The following is a 27,311-nucleotide window of genomic DNA, read 5'->3' on the forward strand; positions in this document are numbered from 1 at the left end:
CACTGGAAGAGTGACCAAATTAACTATACTCAAAAAGGCAGTATGCATAGTAAAAAATATTTTTTTGAGTGTGCTCTTGGTGTAACCTTTTGTCCCACATTGCAATGCACGAAGGAAATGGAGGAGTTGCTCAAACTCTTCATCTTTTCTTGTGGTGATCACGAGGTAAACAGTTGAAATATTGATCATAATACACCAGGAATGTGTGCTCACATGTAGCATCTTGTTGGATGATGTGACGTTGCAACAAAAGTTGAGCCAGGTTGATTTTCTTTATTATAATAATTATTTTTTTGCCTCTGCGATGGAGCACCTCGCCGTGACGACGGACTGGGCTCATTCAAAAGAATGAGGGCGCTCTGTTGGTCTGAACATGGCCTTAGTCTTGTTGTACCACACTTTTTAAATGAGAAAATTACTTAAGTTATTCAGAGGTAACTTAGCCCTTCTTTGTTTTTACTCTCTTCAGACATTCATTGCATTAAAATGTCTTGAATTTGACTCAAGTTATGCTGTAGTACACTTGTTCATGGTTTGTTTTTCTCCTTAAAATACAAATTATTTTTATATATGCTGCATCAAACTCAATCACACACAAACTGAGAAGTTGATCAAATTGGAAAAAGTGGAATGAGTAACTTTATTAAAACGTTGAGTCACTCTAAGGAGGAAAAATGCAACACTGATATCAGATAAACATGAAAATACTTCTATATATCTTTCCAAAAGAGGATTGTTTTTTTTGTTTTTTTAAATCAGTCTATTCAGGAGTTCACACAGAGCGTCAGGTCTGTATCTACAGTCTGTTAGAAGAAGTCGGCCGCTGTGGGTCGTCGTTTAGGCGTGCTCTTTCTCAAGATCTTCTTGTTGGCCTTGGGAGTCTTTCTGGCGGACAGTGGTGTGGGCGGAGACTTTAGAACCCCAAACTTGGGTTTCTGCTCTGGGTCAAAGGGCACTCGTGATGACCCGTCTGGACTCACCAGCAGGCTGCGATCGGTCTTCCGAAACTCTGCAACATGACACGGAAAAATAAATGGTATAAGCAACACTGTTGTGAAGGATGTTAAGACATTTACTTAATGTGTAACATCATAATGTTATACATATTATAATGTAACAGCTGAAACACTATTAAACTGAGGTTCAAAGTGCATTCTTGACCTTGGAAACAGCAGCTGAGAGTAATATCTGACCACGGGTCCAATTAGTAACTGCTCCGGAGTTTTCAAAAGCAAAGTTAAGTGAAAAAAAGGATATTTGAACATCTACAATAAGGAAGGACTTCTGATCCGTATTGTCTTAAAAAGCTGAGGTTCAGAGTTCATTCTGTGACGTGTTTCCCGGGTCAAAGAGAAAAGGGAAATGTGATCATACAATGCCAATAAAGACTGTGTGAAATGGACCTTGTGGTGGGATTTATTCTCAACCACTATAAAGATTTAGAAGATCCATGCCTGCATCTGTAGTAGGTTGGACGTCTGTGACTACTAAATAAGACAGCTGCAGCTCTTTCAGAAAGCTACTCATGTCCTAACAAAACGGAACCAAAGAACGTGCCTTTATTTCTACATCAGTACATACAGCATTCACACTGACTTGAAACAAATGAACCAAGAGCCGTAAACATGACAGCTTAGAAGCTGACAGGTGACTTGTTCGTTGGACCGATTTGGTGATGTCATTCTGCATCATGCATGTGGAGAAAAACAAAAAGCTCCCCGCGCTCACATGCTGACACACATACGTGTTACTATGGTTACTTAATGAGCCGCATAATCACTTCACAGTTGTGTACATTCTATAGTGGTCTAGATTTTGAGTTAGTATTAGGGCTGCAGCTAAAGATTATGTTAATTACCAATGAATCTGACAATTCTGTTTTCCAATTAACCGATTCATCTCTTGGTTGGAAAAAATGTAATAAAAGAAATAAAAAAAACAAAAAAACTGATGTGTTCCAATGCCTTGTTTTGTCTGACCAGGAGTCTAACACCAAAAGATGTTCAATTTAATATCACAGTAAGTAATGATTTACATTTGAGAAGCTGGAACCAGTGAATCTTAACCGATTAATTAACAATTAATCATTCATCTAAATTGTTGGCAATTAATTTTTCTGTCGAGCGACTAATCAATTAATCAAAAAATAGTTTCAACTGTTCTTTGTACTAATGTCACATAATTACTAGAATGCGGTCCTGCAGCTCAGAGTTTGCATGGAAGCTGCAGGTTTAGTAGAAATAAAAACAAAGCTGTCTTTGTAAACTTTTTCACCTCAAACTAATTAAACCAATCAAATGAATTATTCTTTTACTGGTCCCTCAGTCTGTGTGAATTAATCACGAGAGGCTGCAGCGGGTTTGTACACACTGTAGATTTGTATTCTGCACCATGGAATCGTCTAGGGGCCGGACCAAGAGCGATTCACACACCCCATATGAATCGGCACCAGAAGAGTTGTGTAACCTCGCACGGAACAGGGAAACCGGGAGCCAGACCTGGGAGGAGAGCTCGCCGGCCAGGCACAGACCCGAAAGAACAACATGGAGCCGCCACCCCCTGTGGGCCCGCAGGGATAGGCATTGGGGTCTGGTGCAGTGTGAGCTGGGCGGCCGGCAAAGGCGGGAATCTAAGTGTGCTGATCCCCGACATCGCAGACTAGCTCTAGGGACGTGGAACGTCACCTCGGGGGGCCAGCCGAGGTTGTTGGGGCATCTGATTAGGATGCCTCCTGGACGCCTTCCTTTGGAGGTTTTCTGGGCACGTCCAATTGGTAAGATGCCCCGGGGCAGACCCAGAACATGCTGGAGGGATTATATATGTCATCTGGTCTGGGAACGCTGCGGGGTCCCCCAGGAAGAGCTGGAAAATGTTGCTGGGGAGAGAGACGTCTGGACTTCCCTGCTAAGCATGCTGCTCTCACAACCCGGCCCCGGATAAGAGGAAGATAACGGATGCATGGACAGACGGACGGACAGATGGTCCATGTTTGTCTCTTTCTACTTTGTGCACGTTTTACTTTGTCATGCTTTAGTGTTTATTTAGAATCAACTGAGTTACTCAAGACAACTAGATCAAGTCCATCCAAAGAGCTGTTTTCCAAATCCTGCAACATGAACTGGAGACAGACTTCATCCCGTCAGACTGTACAGTCTGCTCTGAACACTTCTGTAATGTTTGGACTAAATGTCCAAGGGATCCTATTTTATCATTTGCATTAATTCCACATAGAATACAGCTTCAGTATGTACAGTATTATAAATATCCAATTGCATCCCATTTCTTACCAGCTGTCTTGTTATTCTTGAGACCGAAGGTCACCTTCTTGGATTCTGATTTGGGAGTTTGATTCTTCTGTGGAACAAAGACATAGAAAAGAGGTTACACAAGGTTACATACGGTACAAAGTCATTAGCATCAGGGAACGGCAGAGCTGCGCAATAAAGAAGAATAGTTTTGATTTATTCTAGGAGAGACAGACGTCAGAAGGTTTTGTGAGAAATGAAGCATGAGAGAGAATCGGATCAATTAATAGACAGGGACAAAATCTTTCACAAGCAGGGGCTGGACAATTTGTCTTTGCAGATCACATTTGCTTTTCTACTTTCTCCCCAGAATGCTACAATAGAAATGATCGAGCCTCCTTTGTTCTTTGTTGATTTTACACTTGTATTCCACATATCAGACAAAAACACGTCAACTAAAGATTCAGAAGGTAAAAATGTACTCTGGTTTTGATAAAGCTCTTCTTCACCAAGGAGCATATTTCCATTCCAATACCTCAAAAATGTCCTCAGGCCATGGAAGACCTGGTGAGAGCTTCATCTGATAAAGTACTATTATAAACTATTAAATACTGGATGCACCACAGCAAAACACTATAAAAAATGGATGAAGGAATAACACTAAAAATAATGTGCTGCAGGGTCTGGAGTGTATGTGTGTCAGTATCCAATAGGAAGTGTGCAGTTTAACTCCTCTGCAAGATGTATTAACAATGTTTTCCTCCGTCAGCCTCGACAAAACCAAAACATATTAAACACTGCAACACTATGAAGACGAGAGAGTGTGTGTGTTTATTCCAGCTGTTCAGTCTGATGAGTCAATCTTTGATCTGCTAATTATAGTCATAGCTCACAGGAAAATAATTGCATTTCAAAAATTAATTAACACCGGATTGTAAATAGAAATGGAGGGCAATTAAATATCCAAATAGCAGAGTAATTATTGGTAATAGAGCTTTTCAAGTGGGAAAAGTATCAGCAACACAAGTGTTTATGTAAAGAAAATATATTTTTTTTATAAATGGGTTGAATACATTTCCTTTCGCAAACAACATTGTCAAAGTGTAGTAATTAATCTCTACATATTAACAATAGATCAAATGACTATGTGTGATGTGAGAGGGTTGTTGATTTCGAGCAGCGGCAGCAGGCAGTGCTGTACACTGTACACTACCTAATACTACCACTAGCTGCTGAACACAGTGGAGCTAAAAAGAGACGGAGTGCTGGACTTATACATTAGTAGGGTGGCCAGAAACACTCAAATTTGAATAACCAAAAGAAGAAATTCAAACGTTATTCATTTTTCTACAGTGATATTGATGGCGTGCATTTCTGGCACAGACTTTGGTAAAATGATTTCCATTCCAACAGCCCAACAGGAAGCTTTGAGCACAGCACTGTACTGTACTGATGCTATGTTTTAACATTAGCAAGTGTATTTCTATGTATTCAGTGCTTTGCATTAATAAAAACAAAAAGGAACTTCCATATATAAATAGGATTAAAAGATCGTACATAAATGTGATTAAACAGAGTAATATAGACATTAAGCATTCTAAATGGACCCCTTCGGATTTCTTGTTTGTTAACGCAGGACTTTTCTGTTTCAGAGCTGACAACGCTACAATAAAATAGCTCATCTGGGTATAGAAAGGAAAATATTCTGTTGGTCCATTCATTGTGTATGGAGCAGCTCCACACTTTATACCCTATGACATCAAAAGTTTAAGCTTTAGCACTCTAGTTTTTGGATTTGGAAGAGAGTTGTTCATGCTTACTAATATTTGTGGACTGTCTTAGACCATGAGAATAACACGGATGTAGTTCCCCTTTAACTTGGGATTCACCCTCAACCTCCTTGACATTCTTCTCAGCCTTCAGGCCCTTCTGTTTCTTCTTGGCAGGGTTGTAGTATCAGTCTTTTTCAGCTGAGTAGCTAACGCAGCAGCTAGGTGTCTGTCACGTTAAAAAACTGCGGTCAGCTTACGATTGGTTTGTGCGGGTGTGTGGGGCGGGACCTTGATACCACGGCTCCGTGGACGATCACTACTGCACAAACTCTGGCTCCAAATGACGCCAAAATCTCAAACTGTCAGCTCCCGTCTCCGGGATATTTTAGATTTTGTACATCGGGAGGAAGTGGAGATGCGTTTTCCAGTTATGTATATACAGTCTATGGTTGTTAACCCTTGCTTAGCTCCAGCTGTGATCTCAGTATTGGTGTCAAAATACTGGAATTTCTAACTTAACATCTAAGCATGCAGATAGTTTGTCCAGGTTACACCTCAGAAAGTTCTGTTGTAGTCTGTGAGAACCAACTCTGATGATGCTTAGTTGTGACTGTTTTACTCACTTTTACTTTCTTGCTGGACAGCGGGGTTTTGGGGCTCTTCTTGGTTTTGCAGAAGAGCGGTGTCGGGACTGTAGCGTTGCTCTGAAACGTCATGAAGTCAGACGCCGACGCTGGGGAAGCCTTCGTCTTCTTCTGTGACTTTTTAGCCTGAAATGAAGAAAAAAATCAGTTTACGGCTCAATGATGCCTCAGTGTTATCAGGCAGTCTGGCAATTCAGTCTCATCTCATCTGAACCATTTAACCTCATTAAATACTCACACTGCCTGGTTTCGCCTTGACGCCGGTTTCTTCTTCTGCAAGCCCGTTGATGGATGTAGCCTCCTGTGCAGCTGCCTCAAGCTCATCGACCTCGTACTCAAACGTCACGGGGATCTTCCTTTTCTTCTTCTTGGCCGGTTTCCCGGAGGAAGAGACCGCTTCAGCTTCACCCAGTGAGAGCTCTGCGTCAACACTGCCGACCACCTGCGACTGGGTTTGATCTTTCACCTCCAATTGGGCTGCTGCCAACTTCTTTTTCTTCTTCTTTGCTGGCGTTGTCATGGTGATCTCAGCATCCACCGACTGAGGGGCTTCCACCGCCGCTCCTTCCTCTTCCGCTTCCGATTCTTTTTTATTCTTTTTCCTCTTCTTATTCAGCGGGGTTACGGTGCTTTCATCCAATGTTGCATCTCCCTGCTTGCCCTTTTTCTTTGTCTTCTTTTTAAGTGGCACTGCGGCGGCATCTTGTGATGTTTCCTCACCAGCTGATGTGTGTTTTCCCTCTACCTCGAGCTGTGCCTCAGCCTCAACCTTTAGTGCTTCATTAGCCTTGAGGTTCTTTTTCTTACCCTTCTTACTGCATGGGGTTGTAGAATCAGTTGGCGCCACGAGTTGGACGGTTGGGCAAGCTTCCTCTGAATCCTCACAAAGTATCGATGGGGAATCTGCTTCTGTGCTCACACTATGGACTTGTGATTCGCCCTCAACCTCCTTGACATTCTTCTTGGCCTTCAGGACCTTCTTCTTCTTCTTCTTGGCAGGGACTGTAGCATCAGTCTCAGGTGTCGTCGTTGCATGTTTTTCAGCTGACTCCTCACTACTTGCTGGTATGATCTCTTCTTCTCCATTGACCTGCAATTCAGCCACAATCTCATCTGTTTGTAGTTTGGCCTTCAGGCCCTTCTTCTTTTTCTTCTTCTTGCCTGAGACGGTAGCATGGGCTTCGGGGGACATCTCTGGCTCTGTTTTATCAGGAGTCTGCTCCTCCTCTGCTGTCTCCATCACCTCAGGTTTGAGCTCAGAAGTCTCCTTTTCAGATTGGTCCTTATCACTGGTGCAGGGGGTTGGTTCGCTGGTGTCTTCTATGACTATAACTGTCGGCTGTTTCTTTACTTCAGAGAGAAGCAGAGTTTCTGACTGGCTCTCTGGAGTAGCTGCTTCTGTCACTTTTACAGATGAGAGGGAGCCCTGTGTCTGTGCTTCCTTCTGTGTGTCTTGTGAACACTCTGGACCTCCTTCAGTCTCTTTATTTCCACTTTGAGCTGGAGCCACAGTCTGTTCAGGTCCGTCTGCATTTTCCTCACCAGCTGCACTTCCACTCTGCACTGCCTTCTTTTTCTTCTTCCTTTTCTTCTTTTTCTTCTTTTTGTTTTCATCATTTGCAGAAAGGTCAGCCGGTTCATTGTCGTCTTCCCCAGATGCCTCGTTTTGCTTGTTGAGTGCGGATGCCTCCCTTTTCTTCCCTGAAGTAGCACATAAACAGATCAGTTCAAGTATCTGTCATCATTAAATGGAGAGCAATGCAATGACACAAAATGTAGTTCAAGTCTCCATTTCTGATATAATCAGGCTCAAGGACAAGATGTAGGACATTTAACAGTTACAGGTAACACTATGTTCAGGAGGTCAGTTTTAACCGAGGAGGAGGTATAATTGTGATTTCTTCTAGTGATGATGAATCTATTTGGTCACTGTAGCAAGGCTAGAATGCCTCCTTCAGACCTGCCAACCCTGGACAAATTTATTGAGTACAACTTCAGCTACCTAGACGCGTTAGAATATTTTCTGATGGGGAACTGAAGTCAAAGTGAAACGTATCGATACCGTTTTTGTCATCTGAGCCTGCTGGCTTTGAAGAGAGCAGAGATAAGTTTCACTTTCGATTCCCTGTCGGGAAAGGGCTGTCTGAAGGCGAGATAAAGCGGTGAAAATATTCCAAATACAGCGTACACTTAAACGGATATTGATATTTTTAGGTGGGCCTTTTCTTTTAGGTGGCTAAAAGGCGTTTTGCTGCCGGTCCCTGTCCAAAGCAGTACATTGCTTTGCTTCCATGCTGGTACTCCTGTCTGACGTGTGCTCTGCTCATTGTTACTTCACCGTGCAGAACGGCGTATGTGTAGAGTTTAACAAGAGAAGACGGCTCGAGGGCAAAGTTTCTCTGTGCTCACCTTCAATCAGTTTAATATGTGTTCCTACAAGCAGGAGTTGTGGCATCACCACTACTAGTTTGGAAGCCAATGATGGTTTAATATGCGACTCACAAGTGTGATGCGAGAACTTCTGTATTTTAATTTGTCATGTGCTCGTGGGTCATGCCCTTGTCTGATAAACTTTAACTGCCTTTGTCAGTTTTCAGCGCTCCATAAATTCCACAGCGGATTTAAAAGCGTTGCATAGACAGGAGGTAAATGTGCCAACATGAGATAACTTTACTTTTCTTGGCTGCTGGACCCCCCTCCTCGTCATCCTTCGTGGGACGACCTCCTCTCTTCATCCTCTTCCTGCTGCAGAACATGTCATCATCCTCATCTGTGGAGACCTCCTCTGGACACTCATCCTGAGGGAAGATGCCTGAGAGGAAATCCATGAAGAGACAGAGTGAGACAGGACCAGGTCAAAGACCGACAACAGTTATTCTGTTTTCAGAAATATGAAGAGGGTAATGATCTCCTACCTTCATTCAGGTCCCGCAGTCTGCCATATCAACATAAGACAAGGTGAGAGTAGAAGAAGAAAGCATTCATTAGTTTGGACTCCGGCAGAGATCATTCATGGAGCAGGATAAACACCACAGGGAGGGCCGATTCAACCCACCACTCTACAAAGTCAAATCAATAGCTTTCGTTGATTACAAAGGTTGAACCAGCACAGCAGGTGAGATGGTTTAACAGCCCTACACACCACTGAGCTCACTGAATGCTGTTTGGCTGTTGATGAGCTCTAGAAGAAAGAGGGCAGCACCTCAGTCAGGTGATCATTATCGCTAACTGAAGGTCTGTTTCCCCGAGCTGCTTGCGCTGTCCTCCCGGCGGCAGGGAGGACGAAACGAAAAAAACATGAGTCGCTTTCTCGTTTCAGCCACTTAGGATTTAATCCAATAAACAAACTGTACACGGACCCTGTACCTCCAACATGATCGACAGCCCTCAGGGCACCTCTACTTCCTGGTCCTCTCATGTTGGACTGACAGCAGACTGGACGGTACAGTGACTCACTATCAACAAGTGGTATTACAAGACGGAGAGACAGACACACACAGAGAGTATAGCGTTAAAGCGTCTACTCACACATTGATGATTTTGTAGAGTCTCTGCCTGTTCCGGCTGGGTGTGCTGTTCCGACTGGCTAACGCAAACAGCTTGTCAGCCAGGGCCGCATAGTCAAACTGCAAAACACACAAAAACAAATGTTCGCCATTTGAGTCAAAATTAAACATATTTGTTCAAATAATTTCCTAAAACAGAAAAAAAAGACTTTATACGAATCAACCCCCGGCTGTAACACTCGAAAGGCAATTTCCTTTAAACTTTTTGCACATTTTATAAATAGAACACTTTTGCATTTTGATTTTCTTCCCTCAGATAATTTGAACAAACGGAAAATTGCTGCCTGTTTGCAGAGTACATTCATCCTCCACACAGGTAGGAAGATAAAATAAAAAACTTTTTAAGACCACATAGAATGAAATTTAAAAGGTCGTATTGATAAGATGTGTGAGATTATGTACACGAATAATAATAAAAAAAGAAAAGTGCCAAATAAAAGTATGTCTCTTTCATAAAACAAATTATTAAAAATGTTGACAGGTGCAAAATTAATGTTTTGTTTATCTCTGTGGAAGATATCTGTTCGGTTCCCACTTCTAACGAGGCTTGTGAGCCAATAGTATAATGACGTTGGAATCCCGTGGTATCTCTGTGTCGTCAGTGATCAAGTTGCCAGTTAGTGTTAGCACATCTCTTTTCTTCTCATTTTGCTTTGTTCAGGATGTTTCTGGGCGTGGGTGTAACCACCTAGCCAATAACATTGAGCGGGGTAGGCAGTCCGTTCAAGTTATCAAATACGGCCGTTTTGTCACGCCCCTCGGCTTCTGATACCGAGGCTCAAGTCCTCCTCCGTATTTGACGACATGGGATCAGAACGGGTTGATTGGTAGTGCTGCTATCGGTGTATCTGTTTGACCGAGAGCAGGGGTGGTGCACGCGCACACAGGATGAAGGTGCACTTCAGCTGCATTCATTCAAAATCCGGCAACGCAGCACACTCTCGCAGCGATGTGCGGAGTTGGTTGTGTGTTTATTTGTGTTCTAGAACATAACCGCCGTGAAACAATCCGAAAATAACGTTTTATGTCTCTGATTTCTTTCTGCAAGGACGGCCACACAGACATGAGAGGAGGGAGTGGTCTCAAATTTGATGGTGTGTTCAAGGACAATGTGACACTCCAGACTTAGAGTCTGTTTGTAAGAGTCTTATAAAGCACAAAACAACCAAACTCACATTAGCTTTTAATTTATGTTTTGCATACTAATATTATCCAAAGCTTTATTTCCTAACAACTAAACCTGTGGAAGCGGTCCTAGAACTCATCAACAAAACACTGCCTGGAAGCAAAACCAGAAAAGACAACAAAATGTTCCTTTCTCAAACAGCTTGCAAGTCTTACCAACTTTAAAGAGGGAACTCAATCTAAACCCTAAAATGAGCTTTGCAAAATGCGCAGCATCATTGTTAATATAATTTGTAGTTCACAGGCTATAACGTGCAGAACCATCAGTATGGACTGAGTTCATGCAGGGACTTTGACTTATAATCTGTAGAGTATAAAACAAGTGGCATACATCAAAATAAACCAGTGACATGTTTGACCATAACACATTAAATCCCAAAAGGAAAACATTGAATAAAAAAAAGAAGAGAGAAATCCTTTACCTGTAGGACTGGTCCGATTTCTTCATCGTCTTCATCACATGACCCCTCTGAGTCCGAGTCTTCCAAGTGAAGAAGCTCATCACTGTCATCCTCCTCGGCTTCATTGGATATATTACCTGAAAACAGAAACCAGCACCATTTACCTCACTTTAAAAAACTGAAACACCTGCATTACATCCAGTGACTGACACCCACACCCACACCCACACCCACACCCAAACACCCACACCCAAACACACATACACAAACATCTCCACAGCAGGTCTGACTCCACACATTCTCATTCTGCTATAGGTGGAACAAATGCTCTGGCTTGTTTGTATTTCTTTAACCCTCTGAGACCCACGTAGACCATTTTTAGTGTTTTTTAGGGAGGTACAGGGGGTCTTTAGGGGGAGATAGCAGGTCAACAGTAGAGGTCACATAGAAGTGGTGTACATCATCTGAAAGCTGGGAACCTGAAGATTAATTTAAGATACAGCTCAGCACTGTGTCAAATTGTTCTAGTCACAAATCAATTAATTAATTAATTCAAAGATAAGTATTAACTACACTGACGACTCCTTATATTATTTGGGGAAAATAGCGCGTTTGCCAGTATTCTGCTATTTTTGCACACTGGTGGAAAAATGAATCAACATAATACGCCAACAAGAATCTATGAGATTATGTGTACAGCGTAAAAAAAAGATTGCGCTGAGTTCCCCTTTAAACACATCTCAAAATGATATTAAATGCTACCTTCTCTTTATTCATTCACACAGATTTGATCATTTCAGAACACACATAAGTAATCATTTGTATGCACAATTTAATAAATCGAGAACATGAACTAGTAATTTGAGAACAATTAGTGGCTCTGAGAACACAAGTGAGTAATTCCAGAATAAGAATTAGTCATTTGTGGTCGATTTATTAATTTGAGAGCATTAATCAGTAATTTGTGCATATACTATAATTCCCCTGCCGGCCTACTGTATATCATTTTCCAAGAAACACGCAGTTTCTAAAACTCATAAGAAAAAACAGGACACCACTCTGGAGTTTGGTCATTAGTGAATCTGTACCGGTTAGGGATGCTAATTTTGTTTTTCTAACCGATAACTGACCCTCGTTAACCGATTATTAACCATTAACTGACAAGATTAGTGCGTTTCATGCAATGGTGACTGAAAAGATTTATGTTCTAATCAACAAAAATCCAGTCTAGATCATTTAATGTCGTACTCTCTGGAGACGTACCGTTCATCTGCTTCCATGTCCCTTTCTTGCTGACTGGTTTGCTTATTTTCTCCTCTGGTTGGTCTTCTTGGTCGTCCTCTTCAGAGGCCTGTCCTGAGTCGGAGTCTGAGGCCTCGGCTCCTTTCACCTCCTTCATCAAATCATCAATAGCGAAGGGGGCCTGGTCGATGATGGTGCCGAGGAGGCTGTTGCAGATGGCTCTGAAAAGAGACCGACTGGCGACACAGACGTGGAAAGAAGCAACAGATGACAGGATGAGATGATGGAAAGTATTCAGGTAAGTGGTTAGCACCAGACCTAACACAAAAACTAGCTGCATCAGTCAACATGGACCTTTGAAGTAAGACAGAAACATCAATATAACAGCTGATTCCAAACTTATGAATGGTAGTGTACATGCGTCTATGGTTTGTTCTACTGAGGCCAATTTGAAACTGCACAGCCACTTTAAAATCAGAAAAAGATGGAAAACAATCAAAGGAAGATGCTGACACCTGCACCAGCATCAAATACAGAAAACCACATCAAATTAAACATCTATACACAAAACTCAAAGCAGCTGCCAAATAAGCTGTTTTGCATGACAGTGGCATTTTTTTTTATTCTAATGACCTATTTCTAGTGTAAGAAGGGATTAGAATAAATGGAGCAGAGAAAGCTGAGCTGGCATGGACTACTTACTCTTTAGTTTTGGCTGCTGTTTTGCAGAAGGGCTCGATGAATATCAAGTTCTGATCAGCAGTGAGCTGTGAATAGAAAAGGAAAAGACCACATTAGGATCATTGTAGCATTAATGTATTTCCTCATAACAATTTGATAAATTATTAGTTCCAAGTTCGATTGGAGAAAAAAAACAAGAATCAAACTAAACCAAACATACTTTAACATCCGAAGTCTCAAAATAAGTACAGAGGATGCATCAATCACTAGAATCTACAACCATGCTAGCGGCTCTGTGAGGCTGTACTATATATACTGTATATCTTAAAGGGAGATTTGTATTTAAGTATATAAGTAATATACTTAATAATACTCTTATCAACATGGGAGTGGACAAATATGCTGCTTTATGCCAATGTATGTATATATTTATCATTGGAAATCAATTAATAACACAAAATAATGACAAATGTTGTCCAGAAACCCTCACAGGTACTGCATTTAACATAAAAAATATGTGTGTCAGTGTGCTGACTTGACTATGACTTGCCCCAAACTGCATGTGATTATCATAAAGTGGGCGTGTCTGTAAAGGGGAGGCTCGTGGGTACCCATAGAACGAGAGTTACGTATGTAACTACGGTTCTATGAGTTCTGGATGACTGCCAGAGGCAGTGTTTAACACTGGATGTTATCCATCTCGCGCACGCGCAGGTCGAGTATTTAATATCAACAAAGTCACATGTGACCTGGGATGACGTAGTTTATATAAGCCCACGTCATCATCAGAGATGTCCCTCCAGAATCTTCTCGCCAAGATTCCGAGTGACAGCCAACTCTGGCAGTCATCCAGAACTCATAGAACCGTAGTTACATACGTAACTCTCGTTCTATTTCGTTCTTCCTGACTGCCAGAGGCAGTGTTTAACACTGGATGACGACTACCAACGTAGTCACGAGGAAAACCCACCTCACCGGGAACGGCCTGTGGATTCCTGAAAGACCACCGATGCTACTGCATGGGGAGCAGCAACATTGACCCTGTAAAAACGGGCAAAGGTGCATGGAGTAGCCCAGCTGGCCGCAGCGCAGATATCACTTAGGGGGATCCCCCGTAGTGCTGCCCAGGAAGTGGAGACACTCCTGGTGGAGTGGCCTCTGATATTAAGAGGTAAAGGCAGTCCTTTTGACCTGTATGCTTCCTCAATGGCCTGAACAATCCACCTGGAAAGCCTCTGCTTGGACAGGGTGTGCCCTTTCCTATGGCCCCCATAGCAGACAAACAGACTATCAGAGCGGCGAAAGCTCGCAGTCACCTGTATATAATGCCTTAAGGCCCTCACTGGGCAGAGCAGTTCTGCTGACTTAGCATCTTCACCCTGTAGGCATGAAGGGTCATAAGCTGCCAGCTCAATGACCTGATTAGAGTGGGCCGGAGCCAACCTCTTCGGGAAAAATGATGGGTTAGGCCAAAGTGCTACCCCTGTGCCATCCGAGTTCCAGCGAATACACGTTTCACTCACTGACAAGGCGTGAAGTTCACTCACACGTTTTGCTGATGCCATCGCCAAAAGGAAAGCAACCTTTACTGAAGACCACTCCAGCCCCGACTGATCCAGAGGCTCGAAGGGGGGGAGACAAAGGGCTTCTAGCACCAGAGGCAGTTCCCACGAGGGAACCTTGACAGCCTGCGGGGGGTTCCGCCGCTGGGCTCCTTTAAGAAATCGGGTCACCAGAGTGTGAGACCCCACGGTCTGGTTATCCACTCTGACATGCCCGGCTGAAATAGCAGCTACATAGACCTTCAAGGTAGAAGGAGAGAGTTTCTTCTCCAGCAAAGACTGCAAAAATCTCAGTATTATTGGCACAGAGGCACTCTGAGGTATCTCCTCATGAACTTTACACCACTCTGAGAATATTTTCCACCTGTTGGCATACAGTGCCCTGGTGGAGGGTGCTCTTGAGTCAGAAATGGTTTGAATTACCGCCTGGTCACATACCCTTAGGAGTGGGTCCGGCTCCTCAGGGGCCATACCCAAAGCTGTAGGCGATCCGGGTTCGGATGCCAGATGCGGCCCCCCAGCTGTGAGAGCAAGTCTTGCCTCTTGGGCAGGCACCATGGAACTCCGTCCAGAAGCCTGTGCATCCCTGGAAACCAGGGTCTCCCCGGCCAGTTTGGGGCGACCAACAGGAGTCTGTTGTTGCCGTGCTGTATTCTGTGTAGCGTTACTGCTATCAGTGGGAATGGTGGGAAGGCATAGAGGAGGCAATCTGGCCATGGGTGTGCCAGGGCATCCTGTCCCAACGGGCATGCTGTCTCCGTCAGGGAGAACCAAAGAGGGCAGTGCGTTGAGGCTTCTGAGGCAAACAGGTCCACCTCTGCTGCGCCATATTTGCGCCATATCTCCTCTACCACCTCTGGGTGGAGCCTCCACTCGCCCGCGGGGGGTTTCTGGCGGGAGAGAAAGTCTGCCACCACATTCTGTGGCCCTGGCAGATACATGGCCCTGAGGCTGGAAAAACAAGGGAAAGCCCATACCAGAAGTCTCCGTGCCACCTGTAGCAACCGGGTTGATCTGGTGCCCCCTTGCCGGTTTACATGGTAGACAGCTGACTTGTTGTCGGACCGTACAACAACATGCCTGCCTCTCAAATGTGGTAGGAATTTGCGAAGTGCCAAATATATAGCACGGAGCTCGAGCACATTTATGTGCTCCGCCGCTTCCTGTGCTGTCCAGAGCCCCCTTATCGCTCTGTGCTGCCATACTGCCCCCCAGCCGGAGGGCGAAGCATCGGTCACCACCACCTCGCGACGTGAGGGAATCGAACCCAATGAGATGCCCCTGGCCAGATATGCCCCGGCTCTCCATGGCCGCAATGCAAGGAGGCATCGGCTGGACACCCTGACTCTCTTGGATCTGTGGGACTTTGGATCTAATTGGAGACAATTGATCCAAATTTGGAATGGCCGTAAGTACAGGAGGCCCAGTGGCACTACTGATGTTACTGACGTCAACATACCTAACAGCCTGAGAAACAGGCTGTACCTCAACCTCCTGTTCTTCCGGAACCGGAGGAGGAGCTGGAGTATGGCGTTTACTCGTCTTGGTGTTGGGAAGGCCAGCATATGGCGGGAGTCCAGAGTTAAACCAATGAACACTACCCTTTGGCTGGGTATGAGACAACTCTTGGCATGGTTGACGGTAAGGCCCAACCTCGTCACGTGATGCAGAAGGGACGCAGTGTCCCGCTCTGCCTGTTCCCTGGTCAGAGCACAAATTAGCCAATCGTCCAGGTATGGGAGGATAAGCATACCCCTGGCCTGCATTGGGGCGAGTGCCGCCCTCATGCACCTTGTGAAGACCCGTGGGGCAAGGGAAAGACCAAATGGGAGCACCTTGAATTGGAAGGCCTTGCCTTCGAATGCGAAGCGCAGGTACTGCCTGTGAGATAGTGCTATTGGGACGTGAAAGTATGCGTCCTTCAAATCGATGGATGTGAACCAACTGTGCCGTGTCACGTTTTGGAGCACATCTGCTGTACTCAGCATGTGGAAGGGCAACACCTTCAGAAATGTGTTCAGCCCTCGTAAGTCCAGTATAGGGCGAAACCCACCCTCTCTCTTTGGAATCAGAAAATAAACTGAGTAAAACCCACCTTGCTGTGTCTCTTGCCCCAGCTCTTCGATGGCACCCTTCCCCAGGAGGGTGGATATTTCTTGTCTGAGTGCCTGGGACTTTGTGGGATCTCTGACCGTGGTCAGTCTGATCCCACTGAAAACTGGGGGCCGGCGTCGGAATTGGAGATTGTACCCTTGGGAAAGCGTAGCCACCACCCAAGGGTCTGAAGTGCTGCTTTCCCAGCAGCTGAGTTGCTGCTGGGAGAAGCGTCCGACTGCCGGCCCCGGGGCATCAGGATCTTCCCCTCTGGCCCTTTGGGTACCTGGGGGGGCGATACCCTGACCCCCGACCCCTTCTCGCTTGAGGCACCGGCCGTGCCGGAGCCTGCGAGGTCCTCGGGTACGTATCAGGACGAGCTGGAAGCCGAGGGCGACTGGTACCACCACCCTGTAGGGGCCGCTGTCGCAATAAAGGCGTAGGTTCCCGGAAGCTAGCAAACTGCTGCCAAGTCTGGTTCGCCTGGATTCCCCGCTCCAAGGCCTGCTGTGCTGCTGGGCCAAACAGCTCCCCCGGAACCACGGGGAGAGTGCGGAGGGCTCTCCGGCCCGGCTCCGAAAGCGGAGATTGGGCCAGCCATACCTGCCGGCGAGTCAGCGTAAGGGTCGACATTAGTCTGCCAAGCTCCCTTGTGATAAGACCGAACGCCTGCAGGGATGCATCACTGAGGCTCTGGACGGAAGCATCCACGCCAGCAGCTTGCAGGGACTGGGACAAGGATAGTATCAGGTGGGAAAGAGAGTTTCCAAGACGGCCCATGCGTGCCGCTGTTTCATAAGCCTTGACTAGAAAGTCGTCTGTGATGCGACACTGGGGCCTGGGACAGCGAGCATCAGGCCTCAAGACCTCATTGGGAGACACAATAAGGGCGGCAATAGATGGCTCCACTGCTGGCATCTTACCCAGTCCGTAAGTGTCAGCGTTCTGCATTGAAGCTAAGGCCCTGCCGTCAGTGGTGTGGTGGGAAAGCGATTTCGGGTCTGGCCAGCATTTGTGGAGCTCCTCAATGTATGGCTGGGAGGGTGGAACAGAGAAACCCGCCAGGGGCGGGGCCCACCTAAAAAATGCACTGGATGAGGTGCCCGCAGTCGGGGTCTCATCCAAGCCTAAGCGTGCCAGAGCCATACGGACCACTGGCTTAACTGTCGCTGGAGCAGACTCTGAGTCTGCCCTGGACCCACTTCCTGACTGCTGGGAACAGGTGTCAGAAGCGTGGGAGGAGGCTACTAGCTCTCCCTGTCCAGGCCGGTCCTCACAGAACTGGCTACAGGAAGCCCTCGTAGACAGGGCATCCTCATCCCATCTCAGTGGGGTAGGTGTCATAGCCTGCGGGCTGTCATTCTGGGTTGCGTTCACCCTGCCTGGCTGAAGGTTAAGGAGCAGCGCTTTAATCTCAGCAAACTCTGATGTTAGCGTGTCGACCTTAGTTGCCAAACAGTCCACTTTCCGTGCCTTTTTTGTAGGTGGGGCCCCCTTAGGTGGGGCGCGTCTCCGCCCACTCCGTGCATTTGAAGGTACACCCGATAGGGGCAACTGGAACTCGAGCTGCTCTTCTAGCTCAGCTAATCGAGCTATCTTCAGCTCCCGTGGCATAAAACTACAATTCATGCACTGACTGTCGGACAGCCCCTCCCTCAGGTGTACAACACCGAGGCATGTGGGGCATTCATCATGGCCATCAGTAGCTAGCAGTGGAGCCATGCAGGCACGGCAAACATGCTCACCTAACATGGTGCTGCTGATATTTATAATAATTCTTAGTATTAATTTTATACTCTTATATTTAATTAAATAATGTATTTATCTTATTAATATAATGTGTTTACTTAGTTATGCAAATCATTGGTTACACTGGAGTGAAAGCACTCTCTAGTAACAGAGAGAAAAAAAATTACATCAATTTGCTTAACAGCAAACTGTCTCAGTAACTAGACACTAGCTTTGAACTAGGACTGTTATTATACAAAAGACAGGGGAGATAATAACTTCCCCATTAACAGCAGCCACAAAATAAGTTAACCCACAAGCGAAATCACTTACTGGGGAGCGGTCGCTCTATCTATCAACAAAGGAGATGTCTGCTTTAACGAGCGAAATCACTCGCTGCTGAGCAATACACACTGTAAAAGGAAATGAATTAGCCGACAACAGCCTAACGGGGCTCGTTGTCCGACGGAGGCTCGCCGATACTGTAGCGCAAACACTTAGCTCGGCGGCAATAAACAATAAAGGAGACCGAAAACAGACTCCTATCAACAAACGTAACTTAAACTCTAACGACGGGAGGATATACTCACCTTGTTATCCTAGCTCACCTGTCGTTAGCCTCGCTGAATTGAACCGGCGAAAACACCGGTGTTACAGCGTCTAAAGTGTTAGAGTGTAGCCGTGATTAACTAATCGCAGCCCTTGGAGGACGAAACTGTAGCTCCAACCATGCGGTTGCAGGGCTTCCAGCGAAAAGTCAACGGCTTATCTCTTTAATCAACCTGCATTCGCGGATTACCTGCCGCGAGAAGATTCAAGGGACATCTCTGATGATGACGTGGGCTTATATAAACTACGTCATCCCAGGTCACATGTGACTTTGTTGATATTAAATACTCGACCTGCGCGTGCGCGAGATGGATAACATCCAGTGTTAAACACTGCCTCTGGCAGTCAGGAAGAACGAAATAGAACCCATTTTCACCTCTTTGAAAACGGCTCTGACAGTTTTTCCTCGCCAAAATTTAGCGCAGATTTGGAGCGTTATTTAAGCTCCTTCTTGACAAGCTAGTATGACATGGATGGTGCCAATGGATTTCTTGGGTTTTCTAGTTTCATATGCCGCCTTCACTCTGGCTTTAAAACTGAGCCCGCTACAACCTCTGAAAGATCGGCGGCCCGTCACATTTTTAAAAGGTTAATTAAAAATCGCAAGTTGCGTTAAAGAAATTAGTGGCATTAAAACAAATTTACGTTAACACGTAATTAAATATTATCGTGTTAACTGTGACAGCCCGAGTATGTGTGTGTTTGTATATCTATACAGTATATATATTTCATAATGGCTCCTATATATTAAGGATGTCAGCATCCCAATGTTCCCTATGTCTGCTTGGCCATTAATCCAATCCCAGATCGTTCTCCTCGTCTTGTTAACAAGGATTCAATCAGTGGTTCAGTTCACCTTCAGACCACTCAAACCTGGAAAAACCTCCTTCAGTTAAAAGCACAAAATACTCATACCGTAGCACCTGGCTGCCATTTAGCAACTTTAAGACGGAGAGCTAAGCCTGGGTTAATCAGTGAGACAGCCATAGCTGTGTCTGCTATATCATGTGCGACAGAGGAAGAAAGGATGCAACAACACAGCAGCCCCGAGTTCCTCGCTAGGATTCCATGGTGACAAACCAGACAAGACAGGTTTGGAGATGAATGAGGTCCCATAGGGATTAAATCTAACAGAGGACAAAACCTTGGGACAGGAGAGGCACTCAGCCGGGCCACAATGATGTGTAATAGGCTCTCGCTCTTTGTTGTCCTTCTCACCTCTCTTATCAGGATAAAACAGGATGAGGACTCTGGGGTGTTATTAACCATCCACATAAGAAGTTCTAAAACGGTTTCAACAGGAGTAAGATCTAAAAAAAAACTCCTGCATAGTATTTCAGTGGATGCGGGAAAAGATGACGTACGTTGGATGCTGTGTGGCAGTAAAGTAACAACATTCAGTCACCTGTCATTTTAAATGTCCAGAACCAGAACTAACTATTGACCATGAGGCCACACTTCATGATCAGGTTGGTTCCATATTCATCATCATTGTGACCTTTTGTGATTTGGCATCTGAGCTTTGCCCCTTGAAGGTACAGGATATATTTCAGAAAGTGGAATTAGTTATTCTGACGGTGGCAGTGATCTTCATTCCATGCGGCGAGCCTCTACTAATACAGTGCAACTTCAGCGTTTCTTGTGATTTTAGCACCGGGATGTTTTAAGTATTAAAACCTTCTCATCATGCGGTTTCCCCAGAGTCACTGACAATGGCAACCGTGTGGCCAACCAGCTTCAAATAAACTCATTTAATAAACACTGCAACCCCAATAACCTGTTATTTATCCCAGATTAGTTATACTGTACCTCTGCTGAACCCACAGCAGCCAGTTCGGTCATGTAGAGGTCCAGGATGTGGAACTGCAGCCCGCAGGGCGCCCCGCTGCTGCTCTGCAGAAGCTGTGCATTCAGCAGCTCCAGAAACCTGCCGACCAGACTGAGGAGACACGCCAGACACTCAAGCTCACTTAAAAATGACGAGACGGGAACATTAGGAACACTAAATGTTAATGCGTTACCTGCTCTCCCAGTTTTTCCTCTTCAGCATCTCAAAGGTTTGTCTGAACATGAAGCGAACCAGCTGTTAGAGAGAGAAAGAAATAATCAGCATTTCGGATTTGTAAGCAATTTTAAAACATCCAAAATCTTTCACAAACCATATCGTCAAAAATTCACAGCTGACGTCTTTGTGGAACTGTGTTGATGCAATCGGTGTTGAAGTGCAATCACACCTAGTTTGTTTTGAAGAAATCGACTCTGCTACTTCATTTCTGTTCACGCTGCCCGTTCACCACACGCAGCTTGTTTAGCAGACAGAGTCACTAGTGGCAGGTTGGAGATGTTAATGACAGAGAGTCACACCATGCCATGGGACTGTGGTGGGACACTGGGATCTTTGCTCTTTACTTATTTCACTTATTAGGTGATGAAGCCAGCAGGATATGAGCCTGATTGGTTTTATTTCCAAGACCGAGTCGGCTGGCTACGAGATGTGAACATCTCTTAGCAGGACTTGAAATGAACACTGGCCTAATACGAGGAATAACTGATTGGCCAGTTTGCCAAAGCGGTGGATACTGGACCAAATTCTGAGGATGCTATCAACCTTTCTGACATCGGGCATCTTGACTTGTCATAGTAGGAAAAGTGCAGGTGTTACTACTAACATGACCGATGGCTCTGTTCTATTCAAGTGTTCCTGTAAGCCATAAGAGTGTGACAGTGATGAACAGCACATGAACAATAGCAAGGCTTTACCTGAGGGTCTAAGGACAGAAACACTATTTCTCAATAAAGTTCATTGTAAGTAAGGGGACAGTGTGCAGGAATTCTCTTCTTACTTTAAAATTACTATTACCTTACTTTGAGAAATATAACTGTTTTTCTACAAATCCCTTTTTCATTTAACAAAAACAAGTCCTATTCTTTATTGTTTATTTTGTCTTAACACACCCAGACATTCAAACTTAAAGGTAGGGTTGGTAAAGATTAGAGGAAAAAAAATGTTATGTTGGGGGGGGGGTAATGATTCTTGAACCCAATGAATTGAGTTATCCCAGAGTGAGGGATCTTACTGCACCAGCTACTTTCTTTAAAAGGTAAAGCTCATTCAGCATTCTCCTCACACTAACCTGGAAGAACTTGTCCATCCGCAGCCTGTCGATACCGGTCCACTCTCTTTTGAAGGTCTGCAGGAAGCTCTCCAGGTATAACAGCTCTGCAGGCAACAGCACATCATCATCATCATCATGAATAGTACAGGGCTTGTTTCATGTGCCTCATATTAAATCATATGAGATTATGAAACCAGACATGGGCGACTTACGGTTGTCGATATGGTGGAAGCTGTGGATCAGGGTGGAGATTTGGTTTGATAGCTCCTCCTAAAGAAGAAAAGTGAAGACAGCATGAACAGGAGAGGCTGACTGAACATTTAAGGATTTATGACAGACACATTCACATTTCTCTGATTTGGACTTTGAGTTGCTTTTTATTCTCCATCAAGATACTGTCAAGACCCCTTGTGGAATTTTGAGGCCGATAGCAAATCAATATTTGTCCAGTAACTAGTGACGGGCTACCGCAGCTCTTGTGGAGATCAAAACATCATGTCAGAGCTCGTGTAAAATGAAGAACACCATGTGACTCCAAAACGTCTCTGCTGCTTCAGGAAACAGCTTCATTCAGTTTGAAAGTTTAGAGAGATCTTTGCGATAGGCACATCAGTGGGATAAGAAGAGAGGAGAATAACTGAGAAATATGGCCATGAAGACTAGAAAGACATAATCATAAGTATGACAACATTCCCACCCGATAATAATGTAATAGTAATAAAAGTAATAGGCTCATCTAATCGAGATTCTCCAATCAAATCACACTGTGACTCCTATGAAACTTCCCATAATATCAACCATGAAGTTAAAACCCATGAGCCCACAGTCGGCCTAAACTACACCAATAACGTACATTAATATTTCACATCAGCAAAAATATTTTAAATGAAAGCTTTTGGGACAATGTATTAATTCATTATTTTTACTGAAACTTGTTGCACAATAACATCTACATTTAATGCAGCCCTTCTGAAAAAAAAGCTATTTCAGTTTTAATAATATCACGCAGGCTTCTTGGACTTTTAGAGCACACATATGAGACTACTAAACCAGTCAGGGACCCCTTGCAGGGGAGAAATCCTAAATACTTCAGACCTGTTTCATAGTCACAAACCACCAGATGTCACTGTTCCTACTGCGTCTGAAGCCTCGAAGCTTCAAATCTTTTTCAACACAAATCAAAAGAAGGCCTCAAAGCTTTAGCTGATATTTCTTTTTTTAAATAAACTTTTAGCACTATAATTTTGATAACAATTTTGATAATCTACTAATTACTACATTTGTTTAAATTAAGCAAAAATGGCAAATATTCACTGGTTCCAGCCTCTCTGGTGTGAGGCCTAGCTGTTTTACTGTGTTTTATATTATTTTGTAATATTTAGGGGGTTTGTACTGAGAAACTCAGAAAAGAACACATCACCTTCTCAGATTTGTAACAGGTATGTTTACTATTACTTATACTAAACAATTAATTAATAATGAGAATATTAGTTGCAGAAAAAATGCCCTAGATTGCTCAAAATTGTTATCTAAAAGGCTGTGACAAAGATATGTGCAATTATATATTTTACAGTTGAACAATAAACTTTACTATTAAAAATGACAGTATATTTATGACAGAAAATAACTGAATAAAAAAGGTACAAATAGATAAAAAAATATATATTTTACAAGAATAATAAAATCTTATGTACCGGATATATTTAAATACTGAACAACAGGATTATATGGGATTTTTTGGGCCAATGGCGATATCAGGGAGTAAAAACTATCCGATATATCTGCCAATATATACTGTATATACATTGATTGCGTGTTAAATGGTAAATGGACTTGCATTTATATAGCCCCTTATATAGTGTCTTCTGACCACTCAAAACACTTTACACTAAATGTCAGCATTCACCCATTCACACACACATTCATCCACAATCTTATTCATAAGCTGATGTGAGAGAGCAGATCTGAAATCAGTGTTGGATTATAAAACCTGTTTTGCATTGAAGCCTTAATGAATGACATGAGCGTGAGGGATATTCTTCTCACTGTGAATCCACCAATACATTTTGTGATGAATTTCATCATTGAGCAAGAGAATCCTGCTGCACAAATTGGGAATCTCATATACATGTTGCTGGTCATTATGTAAAGGATAATGTACAGCGAGCAGGTCATTGTTGTGAAAGAATCCCTGACAGGGCGATGCTGCACCACAACGGGAAGCGGAGGGGTCTCTCATCACCTTGTCTGGGATTCGTTCACAACAATGACCTGCTAGCTGTACATTATCCTTTACATGACTACTTACTGAAGAAATCAATATTTTGACACAAAAACGGTCCACCAGAGTCCGACATCAGAGCTGCGCTCATAGCAACGGACTGTTTTACATAGTTATAGAGAAATTACTGACCGCAGAACACTGTGATTGACCAATCAGAATTGAGTATTCAACACAGTCATGTAATAATCATAATTATTAGAGAATATGTTATTATTGTAGTTGTAGTTGTTTTTTATACACACACACAATAAAATACTTTTCCACTGCACTGTGAGGGGAACAAAACATTTGCAGACTGATCTGACATGTTTTCTGGTTTATTAAGCAGATTTTACTGTCTTTGTGTATTAGACGTGGTAATATAATAATTTATTATAGTATTTTTAAGAAGGTGGGATGAGACTTACATTTAATATTTAACCTTGTAATGCTGCAGCCTTCATGTTAATCTGATGGCCTTCTACTCAGACTTTACTTAACAGTATTACAGAAATATTACCAGGGCAAACCTGATGCCAATGTGGATTTTACAGAAAAGTAACTTGGTGCTTATCCCAACAGGAGACTGACATGTAAAATGACCATAATGAATGAAGTGCATGTCTGAAAGGGGCTCAATGCTCTCTGTAAAACACCCACCACACATGACAGGAGTCTGTAAGCACTAACAGAACATACCTGGAGCAGTGGTTTATCCTGCATCCACAGACAGTAGAACAGACCCTTCCATAGCTTGAGCAGCTCATCACCTGTGAATCCACCTGTACAGAGGACACAAGACTATCAGTCACACATGTCCTGAACCCAGGATACAAAGGTCAGTGCTGACACAAAAACTGATGACTGCAGTGGTAATCCATTAGTCAGTATTTGTTTGACATGTTGTGGACTAGAGAACATCAAGTAAAGTAACAAGGTTAATGCTGCTACATTACAGTTCACTGGTGGTCAACTGTAACATTAGCTAGCTGGCTAATGAAGCTACACGTGTGCACCATGGTGTGCAGCACTAGCAGCTACCAGCACCAAGCAGACTGGGACCAGCTCCCCCTTCAACCTGACCAGTTTGAACCATTAATGTCTCCTTACCATGTCACACATTTTAAAGTAAAGTTAATAATAGCCTTTGAGCTGTTAGCTAGCTGTGTCAGAGCTAGCTCCCACAGCTAGCAGGCTAGCAGGTTAGCTCACCTATGTCGCTCTGAGACCTGACGCTGATGTACTTCCTCAGTTTCTTTATGGCCTTGGTCCGGACGGGCTTCTCGTTAGAGGCTAGTCTCTGCGCGAGCTGGACCTCTGGCTCCTGAATCGATGCCATGTTCACACCGGTTCACGTGGGGACTCTTCTTCACTCTCCTCCTCTTCACGTCGCTCTCTTCCTCCTCTTCCCACGTTGGTTTCCACCGTACGATGCGGACTGATGACGTCACGGTAACTTGGTGGCTGTACTTCCGCACAGCGCCACATGGCGGCAGCCTCTGACCCTCTGACTGATGCTCATGCATCTATGGTTCATACATCTACACCTATGGATCATACATCTATGGTTCATACATCTACACCTATGGTTCATACATCTATGGTTCATACATCTACACCTATGGATCATACATCTATGGTTCATACATCTACACCTATGGTTCATACATCTATGGTTCATACATCTACACCTATGGTTCATACATCTATGGTTCATACATCTACACCTATGGTTCATACATCTATGGTTCATACATCTACACCTATGGATCATACATCTATGGTTCATACATCTACACCTATGGTTCATACATCTATGGTTCATACATCTACACCTATGGTTCATACATCTATGGTTCATACATCTACATCTATGGTTCATACATCTATGGTTCATACATCTACACCTATGGTTCATACATCTACACCTATGGTTCATACATCTACACCTATGGTTCATACATCTATGGATATAGCCTACATGTGGGCTACGAGTCTTGGAGATAAGAGGATAAGCAAATTGAGCCCCATTAGAGGGTTTTGACTGAGATCATAGAACTACAAATATGCATATCTATTAGGAATAGTGTATAAAATGAACAAATATGGTGAAGAACTGCAGAGATTATTTTACTATTAAAATGCAAGCCCAGTCCTGCAGAGAAGTGTTCTTGTTTGTTTATATTGCCTCCCTTAGCTGATGCTCTGATGTGTAGAGTGTAGTAGCTTCAGGTCTGAATATACCCATGTCAGTCTTTCCAAGTTTCTTCAGCGTGTCCAATGTTTGTGGTGAGCTTCAAGTGCTATTTTAAATCAAACAAAGCATGAAAATGACAGAGCTCTAAACTTTCATTTGTATCTGATATTATCTCCATCAATTGGACAATGACTCTAATATCATCCAAAAGCCAAAAGTGAAAGCTCCTGTAGATCCTCCTGATAGCCAGGATGTCGAACAGAGAGGTTCAACTTTGTCTGAGTCCAAGGATCTGAGCTTTTATAGTATAACTAGCTGGGGATACATTACTTTCTTAAAAAATAATAATAATAGGCCTATTTTAAGAACTTAATTTTGCACTTACATCAGTATTACTTGGTATGTGGTAATGATCTGTACAAGAAGACCCTAAGCAATTAAAACATAATGGTATAAACTAGTATAACACTATTAAATTATATTATTATGCGTTATAAGGTTTAATAAATGGTTGGCTGTAGACATTATTGAAAAAGAATAGGAAAACATACTTCCTCAAATGCCTGAAAAGAATGCTAGCTAGAAAGCCTCCAGGCTCATATACTCCAGATATTACTTGGAGGGGAACGAGCTCAAATAAAGGAATTTCAAATTCAAAAGACAAAAAAGAGAAAACACCAGGTTTCATTTTTGGAAACTGTTGTCAGATTATCCAGAGTAACAAAGACACATAGCCATGACTGGATTACCCTGCTTGGGGTCCCTGGCTCAGACTCTATTAACCTCCTGTGTTCACTGTGTGGTATTTGATGAAACATAAATTGATTTAGGAACATGCACCATGTAAACACAATATCATCTGGAATAATGAAGGTCTTAAAACTAAATTTTGACAGAGGGTTCCTGCTCACGACAGGGTGTCAGTGTCTGGTAATGAAGCAGGACTCACCTTAAGGCCCTTATCAAGTGTTGATATCAGTGCTTTAGTAGTGCACATTCCCATGTT

The 27,311-nt window shown here is 43.7% G+C and overlaps 1 protein-coding gene across 3 annotated transcripts; it reads right to left on the reverse strand.

The window, feature by feature from the left end:
* Positions 1-611: 611 nt before the first annotated feature.
* On the reverse strand, positions 612-25,568 carry rrp1 (ribosomal RNA processing 1). 3 transcript variants are annotated; one of them, XR_005209697.1, is made up of 17 exons: positions 25,321-25,568; positions 24,808-24,890; positions 22,058-22,115; positions 21,864-21,949; positions 20,751-20,812; positions 20,539-20,668; positions 12,758-12,822; positions 12,077-12,291; positions 10,835-10,950; positions 9,190-9,287; positions 8,577-8,596; positions 8,336-8,473; positions 5,900-7,362; positions 5,641-5,787; positions 4,616-4,619; positions 3,288-3,351; positions 940-1,009 (listed from the first exon to the last, which is right to left on the reverse strand). XR_005209697.1 is itself a non-coding variant. In XM_037790828.1 (16 exons), the coding sequence occupies exons 1-16, from the start codon at positions 25,445-25,447 to the stop codon at positions 807-809; spliced, it is 3,072 nt and encodes a 1,023-aa protein (XP_037646756.1). In that variant the 5' UTR covers positions 25,448-25,566; the 3' UTR covers positions 612-806. The 3 variants fall into 3 exon arrangements, 2 of the variants coding, with proteins under 2 accessions (XP_037646756.1, XP_037646755.1); XM_037790828.1 differs by lacking the exon at positions 4,616-4,619 and having other exon boundaries at positions 612-1,009; positions 3,288-3,354; positions 5,647-5,787; positions 25,321-25,566; XM_037790827.1 differs by lacking the exon at positions 4,616-4,619 and having other exon boundaries at positions 612-1,009; positions 3,288-3,354; positions 25,321-25,566.
* Positions 25,569-27,311: the final 1,743 nt, after the last annotated feature.

This window comes from Sebastes umbrosus, chromosome 13 (genome assembly GCF_015220745.1).
Source record: "Sebastes umbrosus isolate fSebUmb1 chromosome 13, fSebUmb1.pri, whole genome shotgun sequence".
Classification (NCBI taxonomy): Eukaryota; Metazoa; Chordata; class Actinopteri; order Perciformes; family Sebastidae; genus Sebastes; species Sebastes umbrosus.